Here is a 21,952-nt window from a genome sequence, read left to right as displayed (position 1 = left end):
TCTCATGAACCTTCTCTGGACCCTCTCCAGGGCCAGAACATCCTTCCTGAGATATGCGGCCCAAAATTGCTCACAATATTCTAAATGTTGTCTGACCAGAGCCTTATAAAGCCTCAGCAGCACACCCCTGCTTTTATATTCTAGTCCTCTCAAAATAAAGGCCAACATTGCATTTGCCTTCCTAACTACCGACTCAACCTGCAAGAGAATCTTGGACTAGGACTCCCAAGTCCCTTTGCACTGAATTCTCTACACAGTTAGAAAATAGTCTATGCCTCTATTCTTCCTGCCAAAGTGCATGACCTCACACTTCCCCATGTTGTATTCCATCTGCCACTTCTTTGCCCATTCTCCTAACCTGTCCAAATCCTTCTGCAGCCTCCCCGCCTCCTCAATACTACCTGTCCCTCTACCTATCTTTGTATCCTTTGCAAACTTAGCCAGGATGCCCTCAGTTCTTTCATCTAGATCATTAATGTATAAAGTGAAAAGTTGTGGTCCCAACACTGACCCCTGCGGAACTCCACTAGTCACCGGCCGCCATCCTGAGAAGGACCCCCTTATCCCCATTCTCTGTCTACTGCCAGCCAGCCAATCTTCTATCCATACTAGTACCTTGCCTCTAACACCATGGGCTCTTATCTTACTGAGCAGCCTCCTGTGTGGCACCTTGTCAAGGGCCTTCTGGAAGTCCAAGTAGATAACATCCATTGGCTCTCCTTTGTCTAACTCGTTACTTCCTCAAAGATTTGTCAGGCTTGACCTCCCCTTGATGAAACCATGCTGACTTTGCCCTATTTTACCATGCACTTCCAAGTATTCTGAAATCTCGCCCTTAATAATGGACTCTAAAATCTTACCAATGACTGAGGTCAGGCTAATCGGCCTGTAATTTCCCGTCTTTTGCCTCACTCCCTTGTTAAACAGGGGGTTTACATTAGCGATTTTCCAGTCCTCTGGGACCCCCCCTGACTCCAGTGATTCCTGAAAGATCACCACTAACGCCTCCACAATCTCTTCAGCTATCTCCTTCAGAACTCTGGGGTGTAATCCATCTGGTCCAGGTGGTATATCCACCTTCAGACCTTTCAGTTTTCCTAGCACCTTCTCCTTGGTAATAGCCATCATGTTCACCTCTGCACCCCGACTCTCTTGAACTTTGGGGATGTTACTCGTGTCTTCCACCATGAAGACTGACGCAAAGTACCTATTCAGTTCCTCTACCATTTCTTTGTTCCCCACTAGTGCTTCTCCAGTGTCATTTTCCAGCAGCCCAGTACCCACTTTTGCCTTTCTCTTATCCTTTATATATCTAAAAAAAACCCTTGCAATCTTCTTTTATATTACTGGCTAGTTTACCCTCATATTTAATCTTCTCCCTTCTTATTTCTTTTTTAGTTGTCCTCTGTTAGTCTTTGTAGGCTTCCCAATCCCCTGGTTTCCCACTGCTCTTTGCCACATTGTATGCTTTCTCTTTAGCTTTTATGCTGTCCCTGACTTTCCTTGTCAGCCATGGTTGCCTCGTCCTCCCTTTAGTATGCTTCTTCTTCCCAGGGATGAATTTTTGCTGTGTCTCCCAAATTACTCCCAGAAACTCCTGCCATTGCTATTCTACTGTCTTTCCTACCAGGCTCATCTCCCAGTCAATTCTGGCCAGCTCCTCCCTCATGCCTCTGTAGTTACCTTTATTCAACTGTAATACCGCTACATCTGATTCCAGCTTTTTCCTCTCAAATTGCAGGGTAAATTCTATCATATTATGGTCACTTCCTCCTAAGGGTTCCTTCACCTTAAGCTCCCTTATCAAATCTGCCTCATTACACATCACTAAATCTAGAATTGCCTGTTCCCTAGTGGGCTCCACCATAAGCTGCTCCAAAAAGCCATCTCATAAACATTCCAAAAATTCCTTTTCTTGGGATCCACTACCAACCTGATTTTCCCAGTCTACCTGCATATTGAAATCCCCCATGATCAATGTGACCTTGCCTTTCTTACACGCCTTTTTTATCTCCTGGTTATCCTGTGCCCCACATCCTTACTACTGTTCGGAGGCCTGTACATAACTCCCATTATGGTTTTTTTACCTTTGCGGTTCCTCAACTGTACCCACACAGATTCTACATCATCTGATCCTACGTCATTTCTTGCTATCGATTTAATTTCATTTCTTACTAACAAAACAACCCCACCCCCTCTGCCAACCTGCCTATCTTTTCGATAGGATGTATATCCTTGGATATTTAGCTCCCAGTCCTGATCCCCTTGCAGCCATGTCTCCGTGATGCCCACGACATCATACCTGCCAATTTCAATCTGCGCCACAAGCTCATTTACCTTATTTCGTATACTGCGTGCATTCAGATACAACACCTTCAGCCCTGTATTTCCCGTCCCCTTTCTCATTGTTGTCCCTTTATCTGATGTGCTTGAAGTTAGATTCCTAGCCCTTTCCAAACACTCTGTCCTATTTTGTGTTCTGGAGACTTTAATAGCCTCTCCTGGGCTCTCCTTTCTTTTCAGTTTTTTCATAATTTTCCATGAAGTTAAATCCATCCCCCCACACGTTAACCTGCTGCTTTGTTTCCCATTAGTCATACTTATTGGAGTTTTACCCCCCCCCCCCCACTTTCTAGTTAGAATAGGGATGGAGAGAGTGTAAGTGGGATGCCTGCCAGACCGGTGATAAGTATTCCTGGCCTGTGTGGATGATGAGTCGTCTCATAGACAAGATGAGGACAACTCCAGAGCAGGCTTGACCCGATTAGCGATGACCTTGGACAGAATCTTATAGTCCACATTCAGCAGTGAAATGGCCAATTTCCTCTTTTCCCCCTTCTGCTTGTAATTGAGGGTGATGATGCCTTTCTTCATTGATTCTGACATACTGCTGGCCAGAAGCATACTGTCATATACTTCTAGCAGGTCTGGGCTGATCCTGTCCCACAGAGCCAAATACAACTCAACTGGTAAGCCATCGCTTCCAGGAGTTTTACTCTTCTCGAAGGACTCAAGGGCCTTGGTCAGTTTGTCAGGAGTTAGCGGTTTGTCCAGACTCTCCCATGTACTGTAGTCTAAGACCTCCATGATAGATGACAGGAAGGACTGGGGGGCTGTGCAGTCTGTGGGCTTCACGTCATATAATCTGGCATAAAATGGTTTGCTGATCCTTAAAATGTCGTACTGTGATGACTTTACTGAGGCGTCTTCTTCCTTCAGGCTGCTGATCACAGAGCTTTCTCTGTGTACCTTTAGGAAGAAGAAACGTGAGCACGTCTCATCCTGCTCCATGGAGCGGACTCTGGACTGGAAGATAATCTTGGAGGCCTACGAGGCAAAGAGCAAAACTTGCTGGCTCTTCACCTCTTGGAGTTCCTCCTTGACATTGACCCCCATTGACTGCAGCCAGAGAAGGTTCTGCATGTTTTTCTGGAGTCAGGACATTTCCGTCTGTTCCTTTCTAGCTTTCTGGACACCTTTGAGGATGAAAAACTTCTTGATGTTCTCCTTGATCGCTTCCCACCAGTGTGTCAGGGACTCAAAGAGGTCTTTCACCGTTCTCCAACCTTTGTAATCCCTCTTGAGTTCCTCAATGTTCTCTGGAGTCAGCAGTTGCATGTTCAGCTTCCATGACCCCTGCCAACCCTCTAGTGTTCCTTTAAGTGACAGTCAGTCAGTAGGAGGCATTGGTCAGAGAAGAATACCGGCTTGACGTTGATGGATCGACTGTGAACGCTCGGGTCACAAACATGAAGCCTACCCTGGAACAGCTGGATCCGCCTGGTTGCGATCAGGTGTATCGCCGGTGCGCTCCATCTGCAGGGTTGCTGAAGACGTCGTGCAGCTTGGCATCCTTTACTGTTTCCACCAGGAGCCTGGATGTAGCATCCAGTCTGTTGTTGGCCCTGCTGGGTCGTCCAGCTGTATCGATGATGCAGTTGAAGTCACCGCCCTGAATGACCGGCTTGGAAGTCACCAGCAGTAGTGGGAGCTCCTGAAGAACCGCCAGCTGCTCGCTGTTTTGAGCAGGGGCCTATGCGTTAATTAACCGGAGTGGTGCATTCTTATATAATATGTCTGCTATGACGAGGTGCCTGTCCACCACCTTCGGAGATGATGAAGTTGCCTCCCCACAGCAGAATACCCAGGCTGGAGGAACGTGAGTTGTTTCCTCCCGACCAGATTGATGGCCCATGGGACCACCATCATGACCATTGCCTGTAGGAACTGAGGTGCGGTATCACACATCCTTGCAGAAACAGCAGGTCAGCTTTGACCTTGGCAATGTAATCCAAGGTCGCAAGACATCTCATAGTAAATTTAACGCTATGCACGTTAATGGATACAATCTTTATCCCCATTTCTAAAGCATTTTGTTGCTTACCAGACCTGTTGTATTTGACAGTTCCAGTCCTTTGGTCTGCTCCTGCATACCAATAGTGTTTGCAAATTGTCTCACTTTGGATGGGCTGAGGAAACTGTCCTGAATTGCCCCAAAGGAGATGTTCTGCTCAGGTGACACCATCTGCCCTCTCTGTTACCTCATCAAAAAACTCAATCAAGTTAATTAAACATGATTTACCCTTAACAAATCTATGCTGGCTTTTGTTAATTAATCTCCATTTGGTCAAGTGACTATTAATTTTGTCCTGAATTGCTGGGAAAAATTTTGGTGGGTAAATCTGGGAGCGGTTACAGGTGGGCGCATCTCCTATTGGTGCCCCCAATAGGGGGTGCACCGCTATTTTACATGGGCGGGCCAATTAAGGCCCGCCCAGTGTGACCTCAGGGAGATCGGCTCCAAATTAAAATTTGTAATACCAGTGATAGAAAAATTTCCCTCACATGTCCCCTCATGTGTCACTGTCACATGTGTTGGGACATGTCCATTACTTTTATTGAATTCTTTATTAAAAATTTAAATACCCTCATGAAACCTTATCCCGCCTGTGGATAAGGATTCATGCTTTTTCCGAAGCCCGCCTCAGGGTGTACAAAGAGAGGAGACAAAGGGGAAGAGAGTGATGGAGGCGTCTAGCTAGACAGAGGGAGGAGCAGCACCCTCAGGAAGAAGGGGAGGCTGGGGCTCCCACACATGGTAGCTGAAGAGCCATAGTGAGCCATCATTGGTCGACACCTAGCTAGACCCAGGTTCTACACACGCTGCTTATCATTCCTGCAGATGACCAAGAACCAGTGTCACTGAAGACTGCTGATGTGTAGGGAACTGGTCGGTCACATCTGTCACTTGCTGCAGGATTTGGTGCCATGGAGACAAGGAGGGCATCCAGTGCCAGTGGTCATGAAAGTGACCATGGTGCTCAATTTTTATGCCAGTGGCTCCTTTCAGGGCTCCACAGTTGACCTCTGTGGGATATCACAAGCCTCCACCCACAAATGCAACCATGAGGTCACAGATGCCATCTTTGCGAAGGCACACAACTTTGCCAGGATGACAAAGCGAGGATGCAAGAGCACTGAGATTTGCCCAGATCTCAGGTTACCCACAGGAGCAGGGTGCCTATGACTGCATGCAAGCGGCACTCAGACCTCCGTGGCAACAAGCGGTCAACTATGTCAACCGCAAGGGCTTCCACTCGCTGAATGTTCAGTTGGAGTGTGACCATCACAAATGCATCCTGCAGCTCTGTGCAGGGTTCCCAGGGAGTATCCACAACTCCTACATTCTCAGTAAGTCTCAGATCCCTGAAGTCTTCCAGGGTTCACAGAGGCTGCAGCGTTGGCTCCTCGGGAATAAAGGCTACCCACAGAGAATGTGCCTGATGACACTCGTGCGGCAGCCTCAGAGTGCAGCAGGGAGAAGGTACATTGAGGCTCATGCTACAACTTGCATTTTGGTGGGGCAAACCATCGGAATGTTGAAAATGAGGTTCCGGTGCCTGGGCCGGTCTGGTGGTGCCCTGCAATATAGTCCACAGAGGGTGTCACATCGTCATTACCTGCTGCGCCCTTCACAACCTGACACTGCAACGGGGAGAGGAGCTAGTTGAGGAGGAGATGGAGGAGCTGGAGGTCTCCTCCAATAAGGAGGACGTCGACGGGGATGAGGGTGAGGTGGTCCTTGGAGGCATGGATGCTAGTGATGAGGCCAGCGCGCTGGCCAGATGAGGCAGGCACACCTGGGAGGCCCTTATAGCTGCTAGATTCATGGAGGATGATGACAACATGCAATGAGGAGACACCATAAATCTTCACATTGCATCTATGAATGTTTGACTCCAGTCTGGCTGAGGGCAGTGCACGTACCCTCTGTGATAAGGCTCCTGCTATAAAAATACAGTCAAGGTCCTATAGTCATTAGATTCCATGAGAATGATGATTACATGCAGTGAGGACGCTCCATAGATCTTTACATTGCATCTGTGAATGTCTGACTCCTGTCTGGCTGAGGGCAGCTCACTTGCACTCTCATATCATGGAGATGCAGCTGTGAAACTTTAAATACACTTGATCCTTTGTCAGGCTTCAGCACCTGACCCCTTCAAGAGCACACTGTCACCAGTCACAGATGTTCAAGAGTTGGGGGCCAGCCCCACCTCAAAGGTGTTGAGTACCTTTGGGAGCACACAGAGAGAATGATGGAACTCTGTGACAGCTGCCCACAACATTCTGGCAGCAATGACAAGCACCATCGAGGTGCAGGCGTCACTAATGTATCCAGTGAGTGTGAACCTGGACCATCACTTTGCTCTGAAAGTTACACACTGCACAGGGAAGAAGCCCTGGGCTGAGACACCTGCCTTTATCTTGTGCAGGAACCAAGGTTTCACATCCAAGTGACACGAACACTGCTCATCATAACAAGGAGCCATAGGCAAGGAGACATTCTTGGGAGTTTATTTACAATAGTGAACATTATGAACATGTGATTAACACCTGTGCTTAAGCTATGCATCTACATCTTCTTAACCTTTCTAACCCTGCCACAACATTTTGGTGATCCCCAACATCCACAGCGGAGGTGGAAGTAGTCTGCTGACCACTACTCCCTGATTGTGATGACATTGACGGGCATCCTCTGAGAGCCAAGTCCTGGAGGGCCCAGCCTGCTTTCAGGTCCTGCTGTGTGGCAGTGGCACCCTCCTCAGCCTGTGGAGCTAGGGCTGCTCGGATCGCAGAAAGAAGGGATTTGGATGGGCTGGACATTCCCAGAGTCGCATGGGTGGATGGCCCCGAGGTGTGGACCTGCTGAACCTCCTCCCTCTGGGTGCCTGAGGGCCCTTGGCTGACTCCTTGAGGAGAAGAAGAAGATGGAGTGAGACCAAGCTGCCCCGCACCCATCTAGCACTGACACTGTTGGAGGCCAACTATGGCGTCAGTGATGGAGTTCAGCCTGCACAGCAGTGCGGAACCAATGTCCTGGATCAAGGTCTCCATGGCAGCCACCATCCTACCAGTGTTGACCTCAGTGCATTGGTATGCTAGTGCTATCACCTCAGAATGAAGGAGGACAGACTCCTCCATCGTGCCTTGTAATCTGAGGAGTGCAGCGGACATCCCTTCCTGATGTTCCCAGGCTTGCCTTTGCTACTCCAGCAGTTGAGCTATGACCAAGTCCAAAGGCTCGTCATCTGACTTGGACTCAGCAGATTTCTGCCTCCAGCAGTCCTCCAAGTTCCAGAAACCTGGGAAGTCCCTGCCACCGTCTACTTTGGATCAGGCAGTGCGACGTGCTCACCAGATTATGACCCCTAGGTTACTCTAGAACTAGGTCCCACCAAGTGTGTCTCTGCGCTGATGGAGGGTGTGGGTGAGCGCTGTGGCAGGTCTTCAATTGGGGTTTCAGTTCATTCCTCCTCTGAAGTATCTTCAGCTTGAGTCAAGGACCTGAGTCGTGGACTCCGTCGGCTGTTTCCCAGATTGCGAAAGCAAAGAGAAATAATTAGTGCATGGCAGTAGCTTGTGAATCAGAGCACATCACTCACAGCATGGTTGTCTGACTGATATTGCACTGCCAAATCCTCACTTGGTAGAGCACCATCATCACCGTCAGCACAGGAAAAGTCCAGAACTTCACCAGCCAGCTGTATGATTCTATTTTCAAATTCTGTTAGAACCTTGATGTCAGGCTTTCCTCCACCAGTTGCGATCTCTCCCTCTTGTTGTGTGACAGCTTGTCCTGCATGAATACAGATAGAGAGAGTGTAAGCAGGATGCCTGCCAGGCCAGATTATAAATATGCCTGGCATGTGCGGGTGGTGAGTGGTGCCATGGACAGAATGACGATAATGAAGGTGTGTGTGAAAGAGTGAATGGTGATGTCCCTTGAACTGGCAGTGAGTGTGTGAGTGGATGTGTGATGGGTTTGTGAGTGTGAGTTGAGGGTGATGAGAAGAGTGACTTACCCTGGCGGGACGAAGGAGATCATTCATCCTTTTTCAGCATTTAGTGGCTGTCTTCTTTTGCAGGGCATTGGCACTGACCACCTTTGTCACTGCCTCCCAAGCCAGATTGGTGATGTCGCTGCCCCTCCTACGGCCAGAGTGTGGGTAGAGGACATCTTGGTGGGCCTCCATGTGGAATAAAAGGCATTCAGGGTGGCATCATTAAATTGAGGAGGGCCAGGGTGTGGTCTGCAGTCTTCTTGCTTTTCGGGGCCATGTCTTCTGAGCAGCAGTCTTAGGCTGAAAGCACTGAGAAATGTGCATGCAGCTACACTTTAAATATGGTGCTTGGCATGAGGAAACAGTGAAGTGATGGCATGGCAGGTGAATGAGAGGCCATCTGCTATTGAAACAACATGTTTCCCAGCAATGTATGATGATTGATGAGGCAGGATTGGGATAATATGGCATGAAAAGCCGCCATTGCAGCCGGCGGATAAAATGTTCTTTTTCCCACCCACTACCGCACATAGTGCAAATCTGGGATGATTCCGCCCTAGATCATACAGATCAGTTCAATGGTCAGTGAACACCACTTAGTGAACAGTTAGTCAGCAGCAGTTGAAGAAGAACGTGACTAGCTCCATAGCTAAAATGCTGTTGCTAGCCCTGAGGAGCTGGGGGCTCAGAGAAGCCCACGGAGCTGTTTGGTAACTCCATGCAGTTGGGGCTCGTAGAAGCCCATTGGGATCTGAGAAGGTGGCAGAAGGTCACTGGCTGCATGCTCATGGGCAGCTGGGCCAAAGGAATGCCTGTGAGTAATAATGCTCTGCTCAGAGTAGCTAATGAGCTAGAATTGTGTGGGTGGTTAAATGCTGGATTGCAGGCTTGTGAATCCAGTGGCCTGCAGTCTCAGGAGACAAGGTTGAGCAATGGGGAGGCGAGCAGTCATCGAGGCAGTGCAAGTTGGAGCAGCTGTTGAGGGATATCAAAAGCCAGATCTTCAAAAGAGAAGAGCTGCAATCCCTTATGAGGGAGTTAGAGTTTTAAAGGATTTTTGTGACTCACAATGTTCACTGTCGTCTGGGTGGAAATTCATGGGATCTGTCTTGGTTGTGTCTGCTATTTAATATGCAGTCTGTGGTTTGTTCAGTCACAGTTTTTCTGTTAATTCATGTTTACTCATCTTAATTCTGGATAGGAACACAGGACTTGGGAACAGGAGTATGCCATTCAGACCTTAGAACCTGCTCCACCATTCAATAAGATTATAGCTAATCTGGTTGTAGTCTTAACTCCCTTTCCTGCCCGGTCCCTGTAACTGATGACTCCCTTATCTATCAAAAATCTAATGAATTCAGCCTCGAATAAATTTAGTACTCCTGCCTCCATTGCTTTCTGGGGAAGAGAATTCCACACACTTAAAGACCCTATGAGAGAAAAAAATTCTCCTCATCTCCATCTTGAAAGGGAGATCACTTATTCTTAAACTATATCACCTAGTTCTAGTCTCCCGCACAGGAGGAAACTTACTTCTGGTATCCACCCTATCAAGTCCCTTCAGGATCTTATATGGTTCAATAAGATCACCTCTCATTCTTCTAAATTCCAATGGGTATAGGCTCAACCTGTTCAACCTTTCTGCATAAGATAAGCCTGCCAACCTTTGCTTTCAATTTATCTGGGCCAGATCCATTCTCACCCCATTGATATTGATTATCCTTCAATTAATTATTCTAACTCCGGATTTCTCGTTGTCCTTTTCCATAGCCAATGTAAATCTTATGATACAATGATCAATGATGTCTAAATGTTCCCCTACTGACACTTGATCCACTTGTGCCACCTCATTCCCAGCAACTCCTTTCTCATTGGACTAGAAACATACTGACATAGAAAATCTCCTGAAAACACTGTAAGGGCAGGATTTTACGCATTGGCGAGTGGGGGTGGGGCCCACTCGCCGATGCGTAAAATGACGCGTGATGACATTGGGGGGAAATCTAGATGTCACTGCGCCCTATTTAAATTTTCAGGAAGGCGGGAGCGCAGCAAAATCAGCTGCACGCCTGCCGACGTGTCAATGGCCAATTGAGGCCATTGACAGCATCAATTAAGTATTTAAAGGACCTGCCCGTCCAACCTTATGGCTGGCGGGCAGGCCAGGAGCCCCGGCGCAAACTAGAAAAAACATGAAACCTCATCCACGGTTGGGATGAGGTTTCATATAGGCTTTAAAAAATTTTAATAAAGGTTTTGTAAAAATTATAGACATGTCCCAACTCATGTGACATTGTCACATGAGGGGACATGTTAGGGAAATTTTATTTTTCTATTTTTATCTTTTTTACATTTACAGCCGATCTCCCTGAGGCTGCACTTAGCCTCAGGGAGATGAGTACGCTCTTTTGTGCGTATGTGCGAAAGAGCGCACTCTCGATTTTGGGATTCCCCCCCTGCCCGCACAGGGAGCGCATAGCGCTTCCATGAGGACGTCACACTGGGCGGGCCTTAATTGGCCCGCCTACATAAAATGGCAGCACGTGTCCACTCGGAAGCGCGTCTGTACGCGCCCGCCCTTCAACTCCCCCCTGATGGGGGGAAAATTCAGCCCTAAGAATTCTTGCCCCTCTCTGCCCTTTACACTATTGCTACCCTGTCTAGATTCCGATAATTAAAATTCTCCATTTTAAATATTCTATAATTCTTGCACTTCCCTGTAATTTCCTTGCAATTTTTTCCTCTACATCTTTCCCACTGGTTGGTGGCTTATAGCTCTAGCCAACTAAATCCTGTCCTTGATCCTTCTGCAACATCCTCTCTTTTCGGCACTGCAATGTTCTCCTTAATCTATACTACCAACCATCCTCCTTTTCTTCCTTCCCTATCTTGTCTGAACATCTTGCACCAAGGAATATTTAATACTCAGTACTGCCCTTCTTTGAGCCAGGTCTCCATTATTGCCACAATGTTACATTTCCACATTACTATCTGTGCCTATAGCTCACCAATCCTGTTTACCACACTGTTCACATTCACATATATGTACAGTAACCCTAATTTAGACTAATACTTTCCCACCTAATACCTTACAATTTCCTATTCTAGTGCTATTTGTCACTCTTAAATCTCTGTATGCATTGGTATCCCTCTCTAATATTACCTCCTGATTCCCACACCCCTGCCAAGTTACTTAAACCCTCCCCAGTAACACTAGCAAATTTCCCCACAAGGAATTTGGTCCCATCTCTGTCTAGGTGCAATCGTAAGGCTTGTTCAGACCCAGTCTCCCCAGAAGTGGTCCCATTGTCCCAGGAATCTAAAGCCCTCCCTCCCACACCATCTCCCCAGCCACGCATTCATCTGCTCTATCCTCCTTTTTCTATACTCACTTGTGTGTGGTACTGGGAGTAACCTAAAGATTACTGCTTTTGAGGTCCTGCTTGCTAATATGGGACCTGGCCCCATAAGTTCTGACTGCATGACTACATCCCTTTCTCTACCTATGTCGTTGGTACCAATGTGGGCCAAAAAGACTGCGGATGCTGGAAATCTGAAATAAAGACAGAAAGTCCTGGAAATACTAGGCATATCTGGCAGCATCTGTGGAAAGAAAAACAGAGTTAATGGGCGCGATTTTCTGGCCCTGCCCGCTGGCGGGATCAACCAGTCCCGCTGATAGACTTTTGGCTGGGCCACCGCATCCCTGCATCAGGCCCTGCAACGAAGGGGCCGGAAAATCCCAAACAATGTTTTGAGTAAAATATGATTCTTCTTCAGAACTGGCAACATACCACCCTGGATTTGTGTCTGTGGCTGTAGAAATGCCAATCTGTTCCCCTATCGAATCTCCTATCGCTATTGCTTTTCCAATCTTCTTCATGTCCCTTGTACAGCTGAACCAACTGTGGTGCCATGGACTTGTCTCATACATATACAACACTTGAACCTATTGAGCTGGGTGGTGACATCTCCCAACCTGTCAAACTGGGCGATTACAACCCCCAACCTATCCAGCTAGGAGGTAACTATTGATGGAAGAGGCCTTTGACATCCTGCCCAGCAACCAGGCACCAACCAGAGGTATGGATTTCTTTTAAAATTCTTTCATGGGATGTGGGCTTCACTAACAAGGTCCGTCCCTACTTTTGCATGGATTTCTAAAAGGAAAATCATGCTTAACTAACTTGCTGGAGTTTTTTGAAGGTGTAACAGAGTGGGCTGATGAGGGTAATGCTGTTAATGTGGTGTATATCGACTTCCAAAGGGCATTTGATACAGTACTGCACAACAGACTTGTGAGAAAAGTTATAGCTCATGGAATAAAAGGGACAGTAGCAACATGGATACAAAATTGGCTGAGTAATAGGAAACCGTGAGTAATGGATAATGGATATTTTTCAGACTAGAGTGGAGTTCCCCAGGGGTTGGTATTGGGACACTTGCTTTTCCTGAAATATATTAATGATCTCGATCTTTGTGTGCAGAGGACAATTTCAAAGTTTTGCAGATGATACAAAACTTGGATGCATTGCAAACTGTGAGGAGGACAGCGTAGAACTTCAAAAGGACACAGACAAGTTGGTGAAGCGGGCAGATAGGTGGCAGATTAAGTTCAATGCGGAGAAGTGTGAGGTGATTCATTTTGTTAGGAAGAATTTGGAGAGACAATTTAAAATAAGGGTTACAATTCTAAAGGGTGTGCATGAGCAGAGGGGCCTGGGTGTATATGTGCATAAGTCATTAAAGATGGCAGGACCGGTTGAGAGTTCATTTAATAAAGCATACAGTATCCTAGGCTTTATTAATAGGGGCATAGGGTAAAAGAGCAAGGAGGTTATGCTCAACTTGTATAGGACACTAGTTAGACCTCAGCTGGAGTATTGTGCACAGTTCTGGGTGCCACACTTTAGGAAGGATGTGAATGCAATGGAGAGAGTGCAGAAGAAGTTTACAGTAATGTTTCCAGAGATGAGACACTTCAGTTATGAAGATAGATTTGAGAAGCTGGGCCTGTTCTCCTTGGAGAGGAGAAGGCTAAGAGGCGATCTGATAGAGAAGTTCAAAATCATAAGGGGGCTGGACAAAGTAGATAGGGAGAAACTGTTCCCACTCATTAAGGATTGAAAACTAGAGTGCACAGGCAAAAGAAGCAAATGTGATGTGAGAAAAAAACTTTTTCATACAGTGAGTGGTTCGGGTCAGGAATGCACAGCCTGCAAGTGTGGAAGAGGCAGGTTCAATTCATGCATTCAAGAGGGCATTGGATGAGTATTTAATTAGAAACAATGTGCAGGATTACAGGGAAAAGGCAGAAGAATGGCACAGAGTCATAATGCTCATTTGAAGAACCACTGCAGACATGATGGGCCAAATGGTTTCCTTCTGCATCGTAACAATTCTGTGATAATTGCCCTTGAACTGAGTGGCTTTTAGGCCATTTCAGAGGGCAGTTAAGAGTCAACCACACTGTAGGTCTGGAGTCACATGCACTCAGACCAGTTAAGGATGTCAGATTTCCTTCCCTATAGAAGTGAACCAGATGTGTTTTCATGGCAACCTATCACTGACTAGCTTGCAATTCCAGATTTAAAAAATAATAATTAATTAAACATCAGCTGCTTTGGTGGGATTTGAACCCATGTTCGGAGGGCATCGAAGAAGAGTTAATTCTGTTTCTCTCTCCACAGATGCTGCTAGACCTGTTGAGTTTTTCCAGCATTTTCTGTTTTTATTTCAGATTTACAGCATCCGCAGTATTTTGCTTTTATTCCCAGAGCATTTAGTCTGGACCACTGGTCCCAGAGGCATAATCACTGTGCCCCCCCATTAGCCCTCATGCTGAAGGGCGGGGTGTTGCAGCCATTTCCACTAGGGGACGGGGTAGAGCAGGGGAGGTAAAACAGGCTCAGTGTGGGGCAGACGCTGAGTCAGTCACGCAGACTTTCACCAAAGCGATCCGGGCAGTGGCTTCAGCTTCAGAGTTGTTTCCCATTGACTAACACGATGTGCGGTAAGCAAAAATCAACTTTAGCATGCAGTGAACGGGAGAAGCTTTCCACGAAATCTTGATGAGCGATCCCTCACTTTCTTTCCCTTTAGTTATGTTGCAGCACTTCAGCTTTTTTTAAAGAATATTTTTGCTTTTAGCAGATGCACGTACCCTTGTCTTTGTAGGGAAAACTTGGAGCAAAAAAAAGTCCTGCATGGTTGCTTGTTATTCCTGGCTGAGCTTTCTCATTGCTGTTTTTTTGTGTGTGTATTTTGAGGAGGTTGTAACTCTTTCGAATACAAACATGTTTCTATCTGTTCCTATTCAGATGAAGTTACATTGTTTCATAATATGCCATTGGGAGATTTGAATTCTTGATCTTGGGGTTACAAACCCAGTACCATAACCACTTGGCTATATAGGCTGTAGCAGTAGTGTTTCCCACTCAGACTGATTGATCTGGCGATCAGAGCTTTATTGGTCCAATCAAGAAGGTTAAAATCGCTGGGGTTTCTCCTTCACCTCGCAGAAAAAGTTGCACGTCTGTTGTAATGAATAAAGATGGGGTATTTTTTAAAAAAATAGCAAAACGATATAAAGTAGTTGCGTGCCTTTCCATAAAAAAACATGCTCTGCAAAGGGGTGTAATTGGTGGTGTGAGGATGTGAATGAGGGACGTTTCCTCCTCACAACCAAAGAGCTTTCTAAATAAATGTTACAAAACCACCTTTAACATTGCCCCAAACGAGTTTAACTTTAGATCCATTGTTTTATAGATTTCCTTGTTTCAAACATAGTACTTTATGATGAACTTTTGAAATATGTAAATCTATATTGTTTTAGTGTAGTATAAGGTCTGATTTAAACTATCACATTGAGACCAGTTTTGAGTTTCATTCTGTATGTAGGTAGGCATGTACCTATAGTGTGTGTTTTATAAAAACGATTTCTAGTACTGTCTGTACAAACTTCCTTCAAGGATTCTTAGTAATTGTCTTATAATATAAATTAGTTTCCTAACCCTAGTACTAAAGAAAATAAATGATTTATATTTATCAAAGTGCTTTTCATGTCTGAAAGTGCTTCAGAATTATTTTTCAAGCAGGTAGTGTTATGTAGGAAACACAACAGACAGCTTGCAGACAGCAAGATTCTAGGGAAGGCAATTTAGATAAGTGACCACATAATTTGTTTTGGTGTTGGTTGATGGGTAAATGATAGCCAAAACACTAGGAGAATCACTGCAGTAATACAAATTTTAGATTTGCTGTATGATCAATTTACCCCTCCCCAGGAAACTGGTATTTATTTTATTAAATATTGTGGTTCTGTGAGAGCTATCAATTTTTGAGATTTATATTAACATTTGTCATGGTACATTAATCCTGTTCACACAAATTATTTCCAGTTATCATAGTTTTTGGTCATCTATGTGTCAACTTTTACTGCTGTAAATTGCTGATAACATTTACCATTCAGTTTTTCAGTGTTAATCATCACAAGACAGTTGCAAAGTCAGACTTTGTGGAATAACTTACATAGAAACAGGAGTAGGCCATTCAAACCCTCGGTCTAATCCATCATTCAGTTGGATCATGGTTGATCTGTACTTTGACTCCATTTGCCTGCCTTGGTTCTATATCCCTTCATTCCCTTACCCAACAATATATCATTCTCAGTTTTGAAATTTTCAACTAATCTAATCTCAACAACGTTTTGAGGAAGAGACTCCTGAATTTCTGGATCCTTCCCGACATTTCCATAAACAGACTGGCTCTAATTTTAATTGTGTATTATATATTCTAGCAAAAGTTCATATCCTAATGCTCGCTCGTGCTTTTCTAAGCTTTCCCTTTCTCCACACGCACTAAATTAGCCATAACTTTTGAAAAGATTGATGTCAATAGGTATGGTCTTCACTTAGTAACTTAAAGGATATTGTTTTAATGTTTTAAGATGTTGGTTTCTAATGTGACATAATAAGTTTTTAAGCTCAATAATCTTCTAAATTTTTTTCACAGAATTGTAATCTTTATGAAATGCTGTTCAGCTGATCTTTGAGGATTTATAGAATTAGAAGACATCAATTTCTATTGCTTTCTATCATAATGTTAGGCATCTTTTGCCATCTGAGAGGGAATGAAGATGATCTGTTCTTGGCTGCTGAAAGGGTTATGGGGACACTGTGAGGTAACGGTTATATGTTTTTTGGTTGATTTTCAAATTGTATTCTGCAATGACCAATTTGTGCCTGAGCTTAACTCTAGTATTACTGGCAGTAAAGTTGAGTACTTTGGACAGTTGCAAGTTGTCTATTTTTTTATTATTTTAAACAAAAGGAATAGATTTAGTTTTGGAACATGAAGGTGCCACTATTAAAGCTGAGCATGTGCAGTGTCAGTGTGAACAAGAATGCTTGATTTGTTTGACTATAGGCCAAGAAATGTTAATCCAGCCTTTTGGCAGCACACTTTGAGACAAACTGTCTCAGAGATGTGGTCTCCAGTGACTGGTGAGTCTTATGGTTTGCATGATGTGCAGGAGCAAAATGAGGGTTCGTTCTGGAAAACGAAACTTTAGTTGGTCAAAGAATAAAGGAAGCATTGTAAGAGCAATATGAAGGAGGGCTTCAGTGAGTCTTTTTGGTCACAAACACTAGAGTAAATCCACAGTATTTCTTGTTTTGGTGACTGCTGGGCATTGCTCCCCAGTCATTTGTTATAGAAGCTGCCAGTTCAAAAACTCTGCAAAAACATTTTAGCTAATAGTTATTTTTACATTGGTAAAAATGATACCAAGATTTATTTACATTTTTACTTAAGTATTTTGTTATGCAGGGACTTAGGATGGGAATAAATATTGAAGAGATTTGATGTATCAAAATATAAACAATTGACTGGCATAAAACCATATCAACCATGAGCCTGCAGAATAGGTAACATAGTCAATAAACTAGCAATAGAATAATATAGAGTTGCACCAGTTCCAAGCGTAAAGCGTTTTATTTTGAGAGAATATGATGTTTTCTCACAACACTAAACTTTTTCTTTTCACCTCTTTTGCACCAGCATGATAACTTACAGTTGATCCACTGGCTTGATGGTAATGGTAGAGTGGGGGATATGCTAGCCATGATGTTACAGATTGTGGTTGAACACAATGCTGCTGCTGCTGATGGTGCACAGCACCTCATGGATGCCCAGTTTTGAGCTGTTAGGTCTGTTCGAAATCTATCCCATTTAGCATGGTGGTAGTGCCACACAACACAAGCCATGAGCCTAGAATTTGCTTTTGTAATGACAGCAAAACTGGCATTACTGTGGAAAAATTGTTAAACACAGTATGTACAGTTAAACATTGAAATCTAGAAATCTGCACTGCTGCAAAGCACAAAAAGTAATGCAGTCAACCAGGGAGTGGGAAAACTCGTGAGGTAGCAGCGGTTAAGACTGCTGTTTGCCAATAAAGAAGAGGGCAATTTATGGTGGAAGGAAAATCTGTCAAGCAAATGCAAGGCTTGCATTTGTGAGGAAATGTAGGCAACACTCATTGTTTAGAGGTGGGAAATCCTGCCGAAGGAGTTTGTAAGAGTTAGATGTCTGTATTTGGCACAGAATTAACTACCAGGGATGAGAAATTTTAGTTCTGAGATGATACTAAAGAACCTGGGGCCTATTCCATTAGAACAAGTACTAATGGAAGATCTAATAGAGGGTTTTTTTATATTTGTTTGTTGGTCAAAAGGCCAACATTTATATGCCTCCCTTATTGCCCCTGAGAAGGTGGTGGTGAGCTACCTTCTTGAATTATTGCAGTCCATGTGATTTAGACACACCTTCAGTACTATTAGGGAATTCTAGGATTTTCAGCTAGCGACAATGAAGGAACAGCGATATATTCCCAAGTCAGGATGATGTATGGCTTGGAGAGTAACTTGCAGGTGATGATGTTCCCATGCCTCTCTTACCTTTGCCCTTCTATGTGATAGAAGTCGGGGGTTTGAAAGGTGCTGTCGAAGGAGCCCTGGCAAGTTGCAGCAGTGCATCATGTGGATGGTACATGCTGCTGCCACCATGTATTGGTGCTGGAGGGAGTGAATGTTTAAGGCGGTGGATGGGGTGCAAATCAGAACATCTTAAGAGTGACTCAATAGGACCAATAATGACCGAACTAGCCGAATCCTGAAGGAAACAGCTGTTAGATTGCATCTGAGGCAGGTGGTGAGAAAACCAACAAAAGGGAAAAACCTACTTTACCTCGTCCTCACCACTCTACATGTTGCAGATGCATCTGTCCATGACACTGTTGGTAGGAGTGACCACTGCACAGCCCTTGTGGAGACGAAGTCCCATCTTTACACTGAGGATACCCTCCATTGTGTCATGTGGCACTACCACCATGCTAAATAGGATAGATTTCGAACAGACCTAACAACTCAAAACTGGGAATCCATGAGGTGCTGTGCACCATCAGCAGCAGCAGAATTGTGTTCAGCCACAATCTGCAACATCATGGCTGGCATATCCCTCACTCTACCATTACCATCAAGCCGGTGGATCAAACCTGGTTCAACGAAAAGTACAGGAGGGCATTCCAGGAGCAACACCAGGCATACCTAAAAATGAAATATCAACCTGATGAAGTTACAACATAAAGGGCAGAATTTTGCCCTTGGTGGGCGTGCGGGCCCCACCGAAACAAGGCCCGCCGTCATTTTGAGTAGGTGGGCCAATTAAGGCCTGCCCAACAGAAAGTGGTGCTGGGGGGGGTGGGGAGGGGGTGGTGCTTGGGGGGGGGTGGTGTGGGATGGGGGGGTGGGGGGGGTGGTTTGGGGGGGGGGTGGGGGTGGGGGTGGGGATGTGGGGGTGGGTGGTGTGGGGGTGGGGTGGGGGGGTGTGGGTGGGTGGTGTGGGGGTGTGGGTGGGTGGTGGGGGGGTGGGGGGGGTGGGTGGGTGGTGGGGGTGTGTGGGGGTGTGGGTGGGTGGTGGGGGGGGTGTGGGGGTGGGGTGGGGGGGTGTGGGGGTGGGGGGGTGGGGGTGGGTGGGTTGGGGGGTGGGGGGGGGTGGGGGGATGAGGAGTCCCCAGCTGTCAAAGTGCGCTCTTTTGCGCATGCGTGTGAAAGAGCACATTGCTCCCTGGGACAAAGTGCTGTCTCAGGGAGATTACTGACAGTCCAAAAAACTTTAAAAATAGAAAAATTAAAAAAGTATGAACATGTCCCCCTCATGTGACAATGTCACACGAGATGGAACATGTTAATAAAAAGGACATAAACTTTATTATACTTTTTAAAAACGGACATGAAACCTCATCCTGCCAGTGGACGAGGTTTTATGTATTATCAGAAGCCCGCTGGGGCTCCTGGCCTGCCCGCCAACCTTAAGGTTGGACGGACAGTCTTTAATTATCTTAATTACTCTGTCAGTGGCTTTAATTGGCCATTGACAGGTTGAAGGGCGGACAGCTGATTTTGCTGTCTGCCCGCCTTTCTAAAAATTTAAAGGCACCAGGATGATGTCAGAGGTTCCTCCCTACCTCATCCCGCATCATTTTCCCGTCGGCAAGTGGGCCCCGCCCCCAAATCACCGACGGGAAAATTCAGGCCAAGATTATTTGCATGCCATACAGCGGAATGTGCATGTGATAGGCAGAGCTAAGTGATCCCACAACACAAACTGATCTCGGGTTTCAACTCATTTTCCTGCCTGCTCCCCATGTGCCTTGAATTCCTGAGAGACCAAAAATCTGTGCATCTTAACCTTTAATATATTCAATATAATGAGTGAAGTAATTTCTCCTCATCTCAGCCTTAAATGATCAGCTCCTTATCCTGAGACTGTGCCCCTGTGTTTTAGTGGAAACAATCTCTCAGCATCCACCCTATTAAGCCTCTTCAGAATCTTGTAGATTTCAGTGAATCACCTATTATTCCTCTAAACTTCAGAGAATATAAGCCTAATTAACTCAGCCTCTCATCAAAAGACAACCCCCTCATCCCAGGGCCCAATTTAGTGAACCTTTGTTGTACCGCCTCCAATGCAAGTATAGCCTTTCTTAAATGGTTAGTCCAAAACTGCACACAGTATTCCAGATGTAGTCTCACCAAAACCCTGTACAATTGTAGTAAGACATTTTTATTCCTGTACTCCAATCTCCTTGCAATAAAGGCCAGCATTCTATTTGCCTTCCTAATTGCTTGCTGCCACCTGCATGGCACACCCAAGTCTTGTTGAACATCAACATTTAAAGTTTCATACCCTTTTAAAAAAAAATCTGCTTTTTCTATTCTTACAACTAAAGTGAATAACTTCGTATTTCCCTACATTATACTCCATCTGTCATTGTGTTGCCCAGTCACTTAACCTGTCTATATCTCTTTGCAGTCTCTATGTCTTCCCCATAGCTCACCTTTCCAGCTAGCATATTATCAGCACCTGTCTCTTCATCCAGGTCATTAATATAGATTGTAATTAGCTGAGGCCCCAGCACTCATCCTTGTAGCACTGCACTTTTCACTGCTCCCAACTTGAAAAAGCCCTGTTAATGCCCAGTCTCTGCTTTCTATCCATTAACCGATCCTCCATCCTTGCTAATATATTAGCCACAACTGCAAGAGCCCTTAGCTTGCCAATAACCTACTTCGTGGCAGCTTATCAAATGCCATTTTGGAAAGTCAGGTATACTACGTCTACTGGTTCCCCTTTATCTACCCTACTAATTATATCTTCAAAAAGATCTAATAAAATTGACAAACAGGATTTCCCTTTAGTATCCATATTGACTTGTTCTAATCATACTATGCATTTCTAAGTGCATTGTTAAGAGTTCCTTAATAATAGATTCCAGCACTTTCCCAACTGATGTTAAGTTCACTGGCCTGTAGTTCCCTGTTTTCTCTCTCCCCTCCTTTCTTGAAAAGCAGGGTTACATTTGCCAATTTCCAATCTGATGGGACCGTTCCCGAATCGAAGGAACTTTGGAAAATCCTAGCTAGCACATCCACTATCGCTGCAGCCATTGGAATTCAAGGGTGTAGACCATCAGGTCCTGGGGATTTGTCTGATTTTAGTCCCTTAAGTTTATTCCAATACCTTATCTCTTCTGATATTCCTTTCCTTAATTTCTGCACTCTTTTTAGCCTCTAGGTTACCATCTATTTCAGGTATGAAACTTGTGCTTTCTACTGTGAAGACAAACACAAACTATTTGTTCAATGCCTTCGCTATTTCTTCATTCCCCATGATAATTTCTCCAGTCTCTGCTCTAAAGGACCAATGTTTACTTTTGCTACTCTCTCTTCCTTTTTATATACTTAAAAGCTCTTACAGTCTGTTGTTTTATTTTTAGTTAGTTTATTGTCATTCTATTTTTTTCCCTTTTTATCAACTTTCTGATGGCCCTTAGCTGGCTTATTAAACACTCCCAATCCTCAGGCTTGCTACTGTTTTTGCCACACTGTAAGCCTCTTCTTTTAATCTAATGCTATCCTTAACACCGCATCAGTGCAAAAGACAAAGTTGAAGCACTTACAGCCATCTTCAGCCAGAAGTGCTGAGTGGATGATCCACCCATCCTCTTCCTGAGGTCCTGAGCATCACAGGTACCCAGTCTCCAG

The 21,952-nt window shown here is 45.0% G+C and overlaps 1 protein-coding gene across 1 annotated transcript in view; it reads left to right on the top strand.

Annotated features, from left to right (window-relative positions):
* The first annotated feature begins 14,351 nt into the window (after window positions 1-14,351).
* LOC121281432 (glutamine--fructose-6-phosphate aminotransferase [isomerizing] 2-like) overlaps window positions 14,352-21,952 on the top strand; it is a 77,890-nt gene continuing 70,289 nt past the window's right edge. The window contains 1 exon segment of the mRNA XM_041194376.1: window positions 14,352-14,358. Within this exon segment, the coding sequence (XP_041050310.1) occupies window positions 14,352-14,358 (7 nt within the window).

The sequence above is a fragment of the Carcharodon carcharias genome, chromosome 8, assembly GCF_017639515.1.
Source record: "Carcharodon carcharias isolate sCarCar2 chromosome 8, sCarCar2.pri, whole genome shotgun sequence".
Classification (NCBI taxonomy): domain Eukaryota; kingdom Metazoa; phylum Chordata; class Chondrichthyes; order Lamniformes; family Lamnidae; genus Carcharodon; species Carcharodon carcharias.
The sequence above is the reverse complement of the archived record's forward strand: the minus strand, read 5'-3'. Positions and strand labels throughout refer to the sequence as shown.